This window comes from Drosophila kikkawai, chromosome 2L (assembly GCF_030179895.1).
Source record: "Drosophila kikkawai strain 14028-0561.14 chromosome 2L, DkikHiC1v2, whole genome shotgun sequence".
In the NCBI taxonomy this organism is placed as follows: Eukaryota; Metazoa; Arthropoda; class Insecta; order Diptera; family Drosophilidae; genus Drosophila; species Drosophila kikkawai.
The window spans coordinates 33,192,031-33,207,047 of record NC_091728.1 but is presented as its reverse complement, the minus strand read 5'-3'; the positions used below and the strand labels follow the sequence as shown (position 1 = coordinate 33,207,047).

The 15,017-nt window shown below is 47.1% G+C and overlaps 2 protein-coding genes across 2 annotated transcripts; both read left to right on the top strand.

Annotated features, from left to right (window-relative positions):
* The first annotated feature begins 561 nt into the window (after positions 1-561).
* Positions 562-2,140, top strand: LOC121503216 (uncharacterized). Its single transcript, XM_041777446.1, has 2 exons — positions 562-1,211; positions 1,279-2,140. Exons 1-2 carry the CDS (start codon positions 562-564, stop codon positions 2,138-2,140), a joined length of 1,512 nt encoding a protein of 503 aa, XP_041633380.1.
* An 8,283-nt stretch (positions 2,141-10,423) lies between these two features.
* On the top strand, positions 10,424-13,616 carry LOC138928731 (uncharacterized). Its single transcript, XM_070286257.1, has 2 exons — positions 10,424-10,975; positions 13,581-13,616. The coding sequence occupies exons 1-2, from the start codon at positions 10,424-10,426 to the stop codon at positions 13,614-13,616; spliced, it is 588 nt and encodes a 195-aa protein (XP_070142358.1).
* Positions 13,617-15,017: the final 1,401 nt, after the last annotated feature.

Below are 15,017 nucleotides of genomic sequence, written 5' to 3'. Positions count from 1 at the left end.
CGGCGTACGGCAAACTGGAGCAGATACTCTCGACGGCCAACACCAAACAAATCCCGTTTTCCTATTTGTACCCATATATATACAATAAATTGTTTGTCCCAGTATAACCTAACTACGGCTTTCTCCTCTGGAACCCGGATCGAGAACTTCCTTGCAGCAACCACCTCAGACAATAAATAAATATCTGAGACGAACCCTGGCCATCCTTGAGCCCCGAGGAAGGACCTAACCGTCACAAATTAAAAAAAAAAACTGTTCCGTCAGCCGAAAATGGTGACAATGTTTCATGAAAATCGTTCAGTTGAACTGGAGATATCATGGCCGCCAGTTCGAAAAACGTGGTTTCGAGATAAACGCGTTTGAAGTTTGAAAAAAGCTCATTTTGCATAGATCTTGCTTCACAAAAAAGGCTGTATCTCGTATTTCGAATTTCTAAAAATCCTTTTGGGGACATATACACACCATCCCAAGCTATAAATAAATGGAAAAAAAAAAAATCGAAAAAAAAAAGTTGCCCAATGAGAAGACCCCCTTAAGTGCAGCGAAGGATCCTATGCAGACATGCTGAGGATTGTTAAGACGGAGCCCTCACTCCAAGGACTCAAGGAAGGCGTGCAAGGCCTGCGAAGGACTGCCAATGGCGGACTCCTTGTACGGATGCAGAAGTCCCTCGACCCATCCACACAGCAACTGCAAGCGGCCCTCAAAACGGCCATCTCCGGCAAGGCGAAGGTGACCGTCATGCAGGAGACGGTCCAGGTGGAGATCCGTGATCTTGATGACCTGACCAGCGGGGAGGAGGTCACAATGGCACTATTTGCGGGAGAGGACTGCGACATCCCAAGCGACGCTGCGCCCAGAATGCGGAAAGCGTTTGGAGGAACGCAAATTGCGACGGTAAGCCTGAGACCCGAGCACGCGCGGAGACTGCTCGAGAAGGGCAAGATCCGAATTGGATGGGTAGTATGCCGCATCCGGGAGAAATTGGAGCCGAGGCGCTGCTATAAATGCATGGGCTTCGGTCACACCTCTGCAAGATGCCGCGCTTCTGAAGCTACGGCCAAAGCCACACAGGAAGCATGCTTCAAATGTGGAGGCACCGGCCACAAGCACTATACGTGCCAGGGCAAGCCCAGATGCATTCTATGCACGCGAGGTGGCAAGACCGCGAGAGACGCAGAGCACGCGACCCTTAGCAGGATCTGCCCCGAGTACGTGAAGGCGGCCAAAAGTAATATCAATGGTTAAGGTTCTTCAACTTAACCTTAACCACTGTAGATCAGCCCAAGATCTACTGTCCCAGACGGCCAGCGAGCAGAACATCGACGTCGCTATACTGAGCGAGCCCTACCGGCCAAAACCAGAAGGAGTCTGGCAGCAAAGCACCAATGGCGGCGCAGCCATTTGGAGCTGCGGGCAGCCCCCGGGCCACCTAGCGCAGAGGGCGACGAGGCCTGGCTATGCCAGGGCTAAGTTTCAAGGGACAACCATATTCAGTTGCTACCTAGCCCCGAGCTTGCACACAGACGAGTTCAGGGAGATAGTGCAGGAGATCGCTCAAGATGCTCGCGGACGGTCACCGGTGATAATCGCTGGAGACTTTAATGCATGGTCCACAGCTTGGGGGAGTACGAGAACGACCCAGCGGGGAACTATCATCCTTGACGCCTTTTCCACCCTGGATGTCTGCCTACTAAATGATGGAAGAAGATGCACATTTAGCAAGTCAGGGCGTGAGTCATACATTGACCTGACCTTCGCCAGTCCGGAGCTCACCAGGAACAGCTACTGGGAAGTCACCCACCTGCTCACCTATAGCGACCACGCGGCAATCGTCTTCCACACGAGACACAATCAGCTACACCAAACCAGCCGGGAAACTGCCTACAGGGTGCACACCCTAAGCTCCGAGGTGCTTCTAAGCTGCATGGATGCCAACACCATTACAGGCGAGGCAAACACCTGCGCGGATGTCATATCCGCCACGATCAAGGCATCCTGCGACGCGGCAATGGAGAAATCCACTAAGGGAGGCGGAAGGCCTCAGCCAGAAGCAAATGTCTCGCTGCAAGGCGGAGATGCCAAAGAAGCCGAGGACGCACCACGCAGGAGCTGTACGAGTCCCGGTACAGGGAAATGAAAAAGGCCCTCAAGGTGGCGATCAGGACTAGAAAGCACAAGTGTTTCCAGGAGCTTTGCGATGCAGCTGACCAAGAACCGTTTGGCTCAGCCTACAAAATGGTTACGGGTAAGCTAACCAGGCAGCCGACTCCAACCTCCCAGCAGCATCTGGGAACAATAGTTGACACGCTGTTCCCGCCACAGCCGCCACTAAGACTACCCAGCGTGATTGCGGACGAACCGATCCCCACCTGCGAAGAGGAAGTCCTTAGCGCGCTGACAAGCTGCCAAGCATTTAAGGCCCCCGGACCGGATGGCATCCCCAATGCATGCCATAGTGAAGGCCTACCCGAAGCTATTTGTGCAGCAGAGACTCGTGCTAATTCCGAAGCCTGGCAAGCTGAACAATGACCCGTCCTCATTTCGGCCCCTATGCATGCTGAATACGATTGGCAAAATATTCGAGCGCATCATAGGCAATAAACTAGAGAGGGAAATCGAGGAGCGCGGTGCCCTATCAACCCATCAGCACGGTTTCCGCAAGAAGCGAAGCACTATTGATGCGATCCGCGAGGTAACACAGCTTGCGGAAAATGCCATTAAAGGCGAAAGATGGCGGGGAGGCTCCAAGAAGTACTGCCTCGTATGCACCTTAGACGTGAAAAACGCGTTCAACTCTGCAAACTGGAGTCTAATCCTCCAAGCACTCCAGTCACATCACGTGACAGGAGGCGTACCCCAAGGCTCAGTCCTCGGGCCACTTCTGTGGAACGTCATGTATGACGATATACTGAGGCTGTCACTATCTGAAGGTTGCTCTGTAATTGGCTTTGCAGACGACATCGCACTTGTCACGGTGGAGAAACACCTAGACGTCTCTACTTAATGTAGCCATGCGATAGACATTCTGATGTCGTGGCTAGCAGACAACGGTCTCTCCCTTGCCGAGCAGAAAACGGAGGCCGTACTTATCAGTAGCCGAAAGGTTGTCGAGAAGGTGAACTTCCGGGTCGGCTCGACCACCATCGAGTCCAGCCCGACGGTTAAATACCTTGGGGTCCTGATCGACCACAGGCTCAACTACAAGTGTCACCTGGAGTACGCAGCGGCCAAGGCGTCCAAGGCCACTGCCGCCATCTCGAGGATGATGGCCAACACGCGCGGTCCTAGGCAGCACAGTAGACGGCTGATATCAACAGTTGTGACGTCAACCCTACTCTACGCCGCACCGATATGGGCGGAGGCCATGCTGGTTGCGAGCTACAGCTGCCAATGCAGGACGGTGTATCGACGCTGCGCGCTGCGCATTTCCAGCTGCTTCTGCACGGTCTCTGAAGAAGCTGCGCTGGTGGTAGCCGGATCGATCCCTATCGACCTGCTAGCAGCGGAACGCAGGACCGGTAACTCGGGCAGCAGAACCCAGAGGAGCATCACTGTCGCAAGGTGGCAGGCGAGGTGGGATAACGCGAGCACTGGACGCTGGACACATCGGCTTATCCCCGATCTGGATCAGTGGATACACAGACGTCACGGGCAAGTAGACTTCTACACAACGCAGCTGATCACGGGCCACGGATGCTTCAAGGCCTATCTTCACAGATTCAAGCACGAGGCCGACCCATCCTGCGACTATTGCGGCGGTGCATTGAGGATGCAGAACACGCCTTCTTCGAGTGTCCGCTTTTCCGCGCGGAAAGAGAGGCAGCAGAGGCAACAACCAACCGTCGCCTTACACCCGAGTCCATAATTGGGTGTATGCTGGAGACCCCATCAAACTGGGATGCGGTTACGGACATGGCAGCAACTATCATGAGGGAGCTAAGGCGCCGGGAGCAGACCCGACGCACTGAGGGCCTTAGATGAGCGGCAACCTGACCGCCAGCCACCCCGCGAAGTATAGCTTCGCGGCAGTCCCGCGGGAGTGGACTCCTTCTCCAAACTTCCACTATCCTAATTTTTGTAAAATTACTTCCTTTTCATCTTTAAATAAAAAAAAAAAAAACAAGCGTACACATTTCTTAAAGACAGACTGTAGGGACCGCGACCTACATTAACAACAAAAGCTGGCCGCACTAAAACAGTCGCGGCCGCGCTCAAAACATTTCCCCTCTCCGCTGCCGACGCAAGCCGACGCGACAGCGGCAGAGGCAGCTACATTTCCCCTCCGGGACAAAAACAAATACGATCGGCATGTAAATAAACACGATCGAAAACGTAAACAGAGGCGTAAACAAAGCCGACGACCGAAAGCTGCGCTGCCCGCCAAGAGCCAAAATGTCAGGGTCAGAGTTCTGGAGTGTGGCGTAGGGCCTGGTTAGGCATCGCTAGGCGTAGTTATAACTAGCCAAAAATGTAGAGTTAATATATAAAATAAACTAAAAGAATACGAAACCCGTGAACTCTATCATTTTTTTCCCTTGCACCCACATGAGACTCCGCGTAGTAGCAACGCCGCTAGCGCTTCCCTCCCGCTCACCCACTCGCCGAGTTGGTGGCTGGGCTCTCTCGCATCAACCTTTGCGTGGCCGCTGGGTTCTCCCGGGCACAGATATGGCGTGGGCATCGGGGCTGCTGGGTCTTCCCGAGCCACGTGCTCGTCGCCGCCGGCGCGTGCTCCAAGGTTCCTCTTCCCCGCATAAAACTCCGCGTAACAAAAATCATCCCTAATTGTGACGCGTGCCAAAAGTGTTTCACCTCCTACTCACTCACTCGCCGAGCTGGTGGCTACGTTCTCCCGCACCAACTTCGCGTGGCCGCTGGGCAAGCTCCGGGCCAGGGCAGCGGGACGGGAGCGGGATTTGTCGCCGCTGGGTTTTCCCGGGCACAGATCTGGCGTGGGCATTGGACTGCTGGGTCTTCCCGAGCCACGTGCTCGTCGCCGCCGGCACGTGCTCCAAGATTTTCCCCTTTTTCCCTCTCCTCCCGTCCAATCTGCATTGTCTCCCGCCATCGCCGCTGGGTCACGTCGGGCGACGGGAGGTCTTAACGGTCGAAGAGTCGCTGCTGGGCAACCGAGCGGACGCAGAAAATGAGGAGCACCTGGCCATCGCCAGGGTTGCCGTTCAAGTTTCCCATTTCCCGAAGACAGAGTTCCCCTTTTAAAACGAGCCCCTTTTCGCTGCCATTATTTCCCTAGAAAACTCAATAAAAATTCGGCGTCCATGTTCTGGCCGTCTCTAAAAATATAAATATTTCTTGAGAGGAATCCTGGGCCGCTGAGGCTCACTATGGCCCAAGACACATCCTTACAGATGGCGCCCGGAGCAGGGACCGGTCAGGACAGCTAGGATAAATTTTTTCAGTGGATTAAAGCCCCACTGGCCGAAACAAGAATTTTCTAGTAGAAAACATAAATAATATAAATTTTTCTAGAAGGCAAAAGCAGGGAAATTTAGTTTTCTAGAGGACGAGAATAGAAAATTTAATCTCAGGAAATATATTTTATATATATACTCTTCGATCAGAGCACATTCGTTTTTGCGAGTGTAGAATCTTTTCTGTCCCGCGTGTCGCTGCGTACAGTCGCCGGCAAAACCGGCGAAACAAAAGGGGAAAGGGAATAGACAAAAACTCGTAGAAAATTTTCCATTTGGTGCATACGGCGCGTCGTCGCCAAAGCAAGCAGCAAAGTTACCGAAAAAAAATCATAGTCAACGTCACTGCCAGCGTCAACGCCGGCAGAGGGACGCTTCGAGCAAGCACACACACAAGTGGCCCACACACAAGTGGCCCACACACATCTCCAGTTCTGCTCTGCCCGCGGCAGCAGCGTCGGCCAGCTGAAGCATTAATATATACAGGGGACTCTCGCTAGGGGAGACACACTTCGGAAGATCAGCTCTTTAAATACACATAGCTCGCGGACTTTAAGACACTTCGCAAAATCACCTCATTGAATACACATCGTCGCAGACTTTACACTTCGAAAGACCAACTCATCAAAACTCATCGTAGTATCCTTGCACATCGGGAAGTTTTTCAATATCCTTCAACCACGCTAAGGACACCCGCGACCCTCAAAGGATCCTGCGAGATCCTGCCGCCAAGAATAACAACAAAAATAAAAGAACAAAAATTATAATAAATATATAATAAATATTATAAATCAAGAAGGATTCAAATGAATAAATAATTCAAATAATAAACCGAACTAATAATAAATCAAATAAACCGAAATGATAATAATTAAACAAATCCAAATAAAATAATAAATCCAGATAACCTAAAACTATAATAAAACAAATTCGTAGAAAAGAATAATAGAATTCGAATAAAATAACCGCCAAACGAATAAATAATAATCGCATATATAAATACTAGAAACAAATAAATAATAATCGTATAATAAATACTAGAAACGAATAACTAATAATCGATCGCCAGAAAATACTGGAATCGAATAAACGAATAAAAATACCGAATAAAATCAATCGAAATCGCATAAATAAGAATATCGAATATTCCGTCGGTATCCCGCCATTTCCACTCGCTCGAGCCCCGTTGATATTTCTGATCCTTGTACTCCGCGTATCCTGTGAACCATGGGCGTCACTTGGATAAGTTATCGCAAAAAGATATAGCTAGAAGCCATCCTCGCCGAGTTCGGACTCGAACGAAACGGCACGGTGGACGAGCAACGTGCGCGGCTCTTAGCATTTTCGCGGCAGCCTAGCAATTCTGAGGAAGTCCAAGATCGACTCGAGGAAATGGAAAGCCGGTTCGGGAACGCACCCACGGGCGAAATGAAGTCACCTATTCCGCTGGATCCGTCTCTCATATCGCCGGAACCGACCACGTCGGCTTCGTTGATACCACCTTCGCTCTTCTTACCACGGAGTACGTCACCAGCCACCAGGCGACGCCCGAAGGCGGAGGAGCCTGCGCGATCTGCGCATTCCCCTAGTGAAGCCGGCTTGGGAGCAATCCTGATCGACAGGATGACCAAGTGGGGTCTTTCCTTTGATGGAACAGCGGATCCTCTTGGGTTTATAGAGCACATCGAGGAGCGTGCCGATACCTGCCGGATCGACCGGAGATATCTGGCCCAAGCCCTGGTGGTGCTGCTGGCCGGCCGAGCCGAAAGTTGGTTCCGCACGAGCGGACTCCAACAAGCCAGCTGGACCGAGGTCCGCCGAGAATTCCTTGATTTCTTCTTGCCACCGCGATACTATCAGCGGTTGGAGGATGAGATAAGGATGCACTTCCAGAAGCCCAACGAACCATTCAAGGAATACCTTATCGACATCCGTTTGCAGATGCGCCGGGCCGGATTCTCCTCGGACAAGGAGCTGGAGAGGATCTACGAGAACATGCTGCCGGAATACCAACTCTACACCCGGAGGCAGGATTTCCGTACGCTGACCGAGCTAACGCATCTCGTGACCAACTACGAGGAGACACGCAGCCGAGGCGGAAGAGCGCTCGAGAACCGGATTCCGACTCAACGCCAGGCCACAGGAGCCAGCTACGCAGCAGACAGGATGCCCACTCGACACACTCAGCAGGCGCCCTCTTCAGGCAGCGCCCTCAACGGTTCCCTTAGCCGGAACGCTTGTGCCAGTCAGAGCGCGGTCAACGTTCGCGACGCCTGCCGGAATTGCGGTCAATCCGGACATTTCGAAGCCGAGTGTAGGAATCCACGGATCCTATTCTGCTGGGATTGCGGCCAAAGAGGACGCAGGACGATCGACTGCTGCCGACAGCCACCGTCGGGAAACGAGCAAGGGCCTCGTGTGACCGGGAATCACCCGAGGAACCCTCCGTACCCCCGAAGCCAATAGGAGACACTCTCCATCAGTACCAGGGACGCATCCGCTCTGCCATCCACATGGAGGGGCGACGGTTTATAGCTACCCTGGACACCGGAGCTACACATAGCTTCATTAGCGAAGGTCTAGCCCAAATGCTGGACAACGGAAGGAACACAAGGGACATCCGTACCCAGGTAAAACTCGCCGACGGAACATGCCGCGAGCTGACCAGAGCTCTGGCGGCAAATATCTACCTTGGAAGTGAGCGGACGCCCACCATTCTCCTCGTGATGTCGGACGCACTGGACGACATACTCCTAGGAATGGATTTCCTCTGCGGGATCGGAGCACGGGGTCCCGCTTCCACCTCCCGCCCAACCGACCGAGGGGCGCAGCCGTGTGATGCGAATCGCGAAGTAGATAGACGCGGTGAATGAAGGAAGAAAAGAACGAGGAAACATTACAAGAGAACAAAAATCAAATTTAATAAGGGGAAAAAAATATAATATAATAAAAATAATAATAAATAAGTAAAAACGCATGCAAAATAAATATAAAACATATAATATAATGTAACTAAATAATAACTACGATAAGTAAATAAAAACGCATGCAAAATAAATATAAAAAAAATAATATAATGTAAGTAAATAATAACTACGATAAATAGATAAGAATGCATGCAACATTAGACTACGGTGATACACTACGAGCTAACTCAACAAGTATTAAAGTTCTTAGTACAGAAGGGCTATCGCTACGAATTATAATGTCAGAGAGGCGGTTGTAATCCGTACATAAAACCCTAAAGGGTTCATGTACTTCAAACTCCCGCCTACAGAGATTTACTACTAAAGGGATAAGGGTTCTAGATGTTAGTCGGGGAACGTGGAAGTTAAGCTGCCCTAAAAGAAAGGGGCTCTCAACAACACCGTTTATTAGGTTATGAAGGAATACGACACCAAGCATCGTTCTACGGTTAGCTAGGGAGGGTAAGTTAATTAATAGGAGTCTACTTGAATAGGACGGTAGCCTCTCATCAGCATCCCAAGCTAGGCCACGGAGGGCGAAAAGTAAAAAGTTCTTTTGTACAGATTCAATACGGTTAATATGGATTCCGAATTGAAGACTCCAGACGCATGAACCATACTCCAATGTAGGGCGAACTAACGAAGTAAAAAGGGTCTTCGTATATAGGGGGAATCGAATTCCTTCGACCATCTCTTAATAAAACCGAGCATGCCTCTGGCTTTATTAACCATGCACAAAATATGTTCAGAGAACGAAAGTTTAGGGTCTAAGCGAATGCCTAAATCATCAACGAGAGATATTCTTTCAAGAGCGCAATCATTTAGCATATAAGTGGCAAACTGGGGAGTGACACGTGAAAATGTCATTAGCTTGCACTTAGAGCTATTGAGATGTATTAAATTAGCACGACACCATGCTTGAAAGTTATTAAGATCCGATTGCAGGTCTGACTGGCAAGAGCTGTCCTTATACTGCAAGCATAGTTTAACGTCATCAGCGTACATAAGTACTCTAGAGTTCGTTAGAACCAGCGGGAGGTCATTGATAAACAATGTAAATAGCAGCGGGCCGAGGTGGCTAACTTGTGGGACGCCAGAAGTGACTCTGAGGAATTTGGATAGAGCATTTTTAAACAGAACCTTTTGAGTTCTGTTGCACAAATAGCTCAAAATCCATTTAAGAAGATCGACAGGAAACCCGATTAAGTCAAGCTTCCTTACAGGAAGAGAGTGATTAACCGAGTCGAAAGCTTTACTGAAGTCTGTGTAAATCACGTCGGTTTGAAAGTTACGTTGGAAACCTCTAATAACGAAGGAGGAGAGTTCCAGGAGATTTGTAGTGGTCGATCTTCGCCTCATAAAACCATGCTGACATTGTGAAATTACGGATCTGCATAAATGCTGCAAGTGGGGAGTAATTACATTTTCGAAAAGTTTTGGAATTGCCGACAACTTAGAGATTCCTATATAGTTGCTGGCGTCCGATTTGCTACATTTTTTGTGGAGAGGACGGCTTAATTTTCGACGAGCTTTGAGTTGGACGTGCTTTACATCGCTCTACATTTATTCAAAGTTTTCTTAGTGAAATCCTATTTATCAAAGCCCAAATTTTTGGCAAGTGGTCGGTATTTCCGTGAACTTCTTAATCAATAAACAACCGGACCTTTTTAAATAAAGTCTGTGACTTTATCGTCGTAAAACAATTTCGGTTTTACAATTGCCTTGCCTTTCTATTCTTGTGCATTGTGTTTACCGCTTATCGCTGCATCGCCTTGTGTTGTTGTTGGCGCTAGCTAAATCAATAACACAAATTTCTTATTTTTCGGGGCTAAGATAAAAGCTTTTATTTTTGCGCTCTTCGCTTTCTGTTTTGATCGGTCTGTTCGCCGCGAAACTTAAACAATTTTTTTTTTTTTCAAATAAACAATTGTATAATTTGTTTTGATCGGCCATTTCGTCGCGCAAATAAATTAATCCAATTTCGTAATTTACTTGGGTAAAGTATTTTATTTTATTCAAAAAATGGCTACGTGTTGTTTCTCTAAGTGCCCGAACGGCCAAAAAAAATTTTTGCGGCATATCACTGTCTACTGCTGGCTCTGCGATAATATCGCTCACATTGGATGTGCCGATCTGGGGCAAAATGGATCGCGAATCACCGATCGCATTCGAGAAAATCCTGGATTGGACTGGACGTGCCCAAGCTGCCTGCATATCAAATCCGATATGCGGGTCTTCATGAGGCAGACTCACCTGGAGTTTCAGTCGTTGGCGGCCGGCTTTAAGGAGTTGTCAACTCGCTTCCAGAAGGCGGAACATCACTTCAAGTCGCTAAAACTACTAAGTGACCCCGCAAACAAAAACATAAGCATCCTGTCTGAAAAGTTCTTATCTCTTCCAGACCCTACATGCCCCCTTATGCAGTTCAGCCCACGAGACAAGCCCGTAGCTGTGGATAACAGCTCTGGTGATGATGCTGCATCGATCCCAACTACTGTGCTTGAAGATCTCGTCAAGCCATTGGATCAGCAACCCGTCAATGTTGTCCAGGTATCCACGCTGCATGCAAGCTCAGTAGGCTGCACGTCAACAGTCTCTTTCGATGCCAATGTTATTGTTTTTACAGAAACATGGCTCAACTCCTCTGTGTCTGACTCTGAGATTTTTTTCAGGGAACTATACCATCTTTAGACGTGATCGTCCTATACGGACAGGCGGTGGTGTTCTTATTGCGGTTAAATCCGATCTGGTTTCCAATATCATTTCTAAAAATGACACTGATATAGAGTTTGTGGCGGTTCGCATCCAGGTTTACGATTATTCTATCTACGTTTCATGCTCGTATATTACACCTAAGTCTGACACTGATATTTATATGCAGCATTTATACTCAATTCAAGAAATTCATTCTTCCCTTGGTATTAATGACCACCTTATCGTCACGGGTGATTTTAATCTACCCTCCATTTCCTGGATGCCCTTACCTGACTCAAATGTTCTTGTTCCCACCTCACCCCACGATTTAATTCATGGTCTCATTGACCATTCATTGGGACAATTACATTTTGTTAGGAACTGCAGTAATAACGTCTTAGACCTCATCTTTGTCTCTGATTTTGCCAATGCCTACGTCACTAGAGTTGACCCTCTTTCTAGTCCTGAGGACGCTTATCATCCCACTTTGGAGCTAACCCTCGAAGCCTCCACTCCATTATTATTGTGTCCGGAAGCTGAGCCTGCAACGTTTCGTTGCTTTCGAAAAGCTAAGTTTACAGAAATTAACCACCACTTATCCTTAACGGATTGGACTTTCTTGAACTCCACAGAGGATCCCTCAGACATTGTTAAGCGTTTCTATGAAATAATGTACTCAGTTTTCGACATGTATGTCCCTTCATTTCCCTCACCAGAAGTTTCTCATAAGCCCCATTGGTTTTCTCGTCGGCTTTCTTATCTAAAAAAATCTGAAATCCAGACGGTTTAAAAAGTACAGCAAATCTGGTCTTCAAGTCGACCATTCGAGATATTTAACTGCTCGTACAAATTTCCTAGCACACAATTCTGAATGCTACAGAAACCACTTAAATCGGTGCAAAATTGAGTTTAAGGCTAACCCGAAGCAATTTTACGCTTTTGTAAACTCGAAACGGAAATCTCAACAATTTCCTTCATGTCTTCATTTTGATAATGCCTCCGCTTCCAATGAGCCTGATATCGCGAACCTGTTCGCAAAATTCTTCCAGACTACATACTCACAAACTAATTTCGATAATAACTCAGAGTATTCTTTTCCACTCCCGCATTCCAATTGCATTTTTATGCCTGTAATCAGCGAAGATGATGTTCTTCATAATCTCAGAACAATCAAACTTTCCTTTTCCTCTGGTCCAGACCTTGTACCTAGCTGTGTTCTGAGAAATTGTGCCAGCTCATTATGTAGACCACTGTCTAGACTTTTTCAGTTATCACTTCAGCATTCGGTTTTTCCCAAAGTTTGGAAAGAATCGTTTATCATTCCGCTTCATAAAAAGGGCAGTAAATCTAATATTGAACACTATAGAGGTATAGCAAAACTTAGTGCGATTCCCAAATTATTCGAATTTCTAATTACTACTCAGCTTCAGCACCAATGTAGCTAAATAATGTCCCCCTCCCAGCACGGCTTCATGAAACGTAAATCAACGTCTACAAATCTCCTTGAGCTTGTTGCTGTCATTAGAAACGCGTTTAAAAATAACACCCAAACCGATGTTATCTTTACAGATTTCAGCAAAGCTTTCGATTCGGTGAATCATCCATTACTGCTGAAGAAACTTTGTCTGTTGGGTTTTCCGGTTACGTTGATCAAGTGGATTTCTACTTATTTGTCGAACCGTACTCAAAGAGTTGCATTCAAGGGTTCATTCTCAAACCTTGTTCACGTGACTTCTGGTGTTCCTCAAGGGAGCCACCTCGGTCCTCTTCTATTTGGCATTTTTATAAATGATATGCCCCAAGTTATTCTCCACTCTTACGTCTTGATGTATGCTGATGACGTAAAACTATGTTTGCCTCTTGTGAATCCTGACTCTGCTCAGCTTTTGCAAGCTGATTTAAACAACATGATATCCTGGTGCACTAACAATTTATTGTTTCTTAACAACTCCAAATGTAAATAAATGTCGTTTTACCGCAGAAATAGTTTCCAGGCTAACTATTCCTTAGGCACGAGTGTTCTTGAACGTATCCACTCTGTAACGGATCTTGGTGTTCTATTTACCCACAACTTGAGCTTCACCGATCACATCGGTATAATTGTTGGTAAAGCAAAGGGTGTTTTTGCTTTCGTAAAACGATGGTCTAAGGAATTCGATGATCCCTACACTACAAAACTCTTATATATATCCCTGGTTCGGCCCATACTCGAATATTGTTCGTGCGTATGGTCCCCTCAATATGCAAAGTATCAGGACCTTATCGAATCGGTACAGAAACAATTCCTTTTGTTCGCTCTTCGGGGTTTAGACTGGGACCCACATCGCCACCTGCCTCCGTATGCCGACAGACTACGCCTTCTGGACCTGCCCTCTCTTAAGGATCGTCGGACCTGCCATGGCGTGATGTTCCTGCATAAATTAATAAATGGATATATTTTTTCCAGTAATCTCCTTAAACAAATACGCTTTTTAGTTCCTTCTAGGCCATCACGTTACTTTCGGCCTATAGCTTTGGATAATTGTTTCGCGTTTTATGTTCGCTTTACAACGACATGTACTCTCTGTTATATTTTGAAATGTCATTAGACTTTAACAAAAATAATATCTTAAGACACCTATCCATGCCTCTGACCACCTGATGTGAGTCGGAGCATATCATTAAAAAACACTCCTTATCCGGTCTGAGGTAAGGATATGGATTTAAAATGGCAGATATTTGCTATTCTTAATAAATAAATAAATAAATAAATAAGGGGAAATTCTGAGGTTTCTAAAGATAAGGTAAACACTTTCAGAAGGGGATTGCACAGAGCTCCAGCACAATACCTGAGCACGCAGCCTGGTATTCCATCGGTACCCGGTGAGTAAACTGGTTTTACACGATGAAGATCCGAACTAAGGGAGCTTTCGGTTAAAATAGGACTGAAAATTAGGTTCGACTTGGGCAAATCAAAAGAGTAAGTCTGATCTAAGCTATTTGAGGAACAATACGTAGTTTTGAAAAACTCGGCAAAGAGATCGGCGATGGCCTGATCAGAGTTTGCTGTAGCGTTCTTGAACGAAAGCGATGAAGGATGTAAATTGGGTTTTCGCTTAGTGTTAACAAAGTTATAAAACTGTTTCGGGTCCTGCGTGAACTGAACCCTACAACGAGTTAAATAACTTTTATAGCATTGCTGGTTAAGCACGGTGTAATTCGACCGAGCACTAAGATATCTTAAATGAACAGTAGGAGATCCGGTGCGTTTATAGCGATTATAAAGCCTAGACTTAACGTTTTTTAGGCGTGTCAGCTCTTTGGTGAACGAAGGTGGTTTACTAGAAACCGACGGATAGGCTAACAGAACACACAATGCAAAGAACGCATTCATGGCACTGTAGAAAGTATCCACGGCGGACGCCATGTCAGTACATCTGTACAGTTCAGACCAATTAAATTGAGAAATCAAGATATCTAGTCTTTGAAAATTTGCTTTACGAAAGCTGAGCAACTCAAATCAGGTTTGTTCTTTACGACAGTCCCCAAATCGATGGTCACTTCGAAAGTAGGATGGTAAGGGTCTTCGGGAAGCGTTAATGGATCGACTCTTGTTAAGTTTACACCTACAGGATCAGAGACGAAACACAGATCTAGTAGGCGATTTAAAGAATTTACGACATGGTTAACTTGGGACAACGAAATGTCAATACCTGTGAGATCGTCAATTTGAACCAGTTTGGAAATAAGGGTGGAGTCAACGGCAATTAAAACTCCACCACCTCGCTGGGAAAGACGGTCCAATCTATAAGTTGTGTACTTACCCGGAAAATTTTTGGAGCTGAGAATCTCCGGCTTTAACCAGGTTTCGGTAAACACAATCACCTGTGCCGGCCGTGAAGGCTGTTTTTTCTTTATTTTTACCTCGTACTCCTTGACTACA

What these genes read in the sequence shown, in the direction of transcription:
- LOC121503216 (XM_041777446.1), top strand. Translation starts at nt 562, where the DNA reads ATGCTGAGGATTGTTAAGACGGAGCCCTCACTCCAAGGACTCAAGGAA. An exon ending in CTTAGCAGGATCTGCCCCGA is followed by an intron (nt 1,212 to 1,278) that starts GTACGTGAAGGC and finishes TAACCACTGTAG; the next exon opens with ATCAGCCCAAGATCTACTGT.
- LOC138928731 (XM_070286257.1), top strand. Translation starts at nt 10,424, where the DNA reads ATGGCTACGTGTTGTTTCTCTAAGTGCCCGAACGGCCAAAAAAAATTT. An exon ending in CCACGCTGCATGCAAGCTCA is followed by an intron (nt 10,976 to 13,580) that starts GTAGGCTGCACG and finishes AGTTCCTTCTAG; the next exon opens with GCCATCACGTTACTTTCGGC.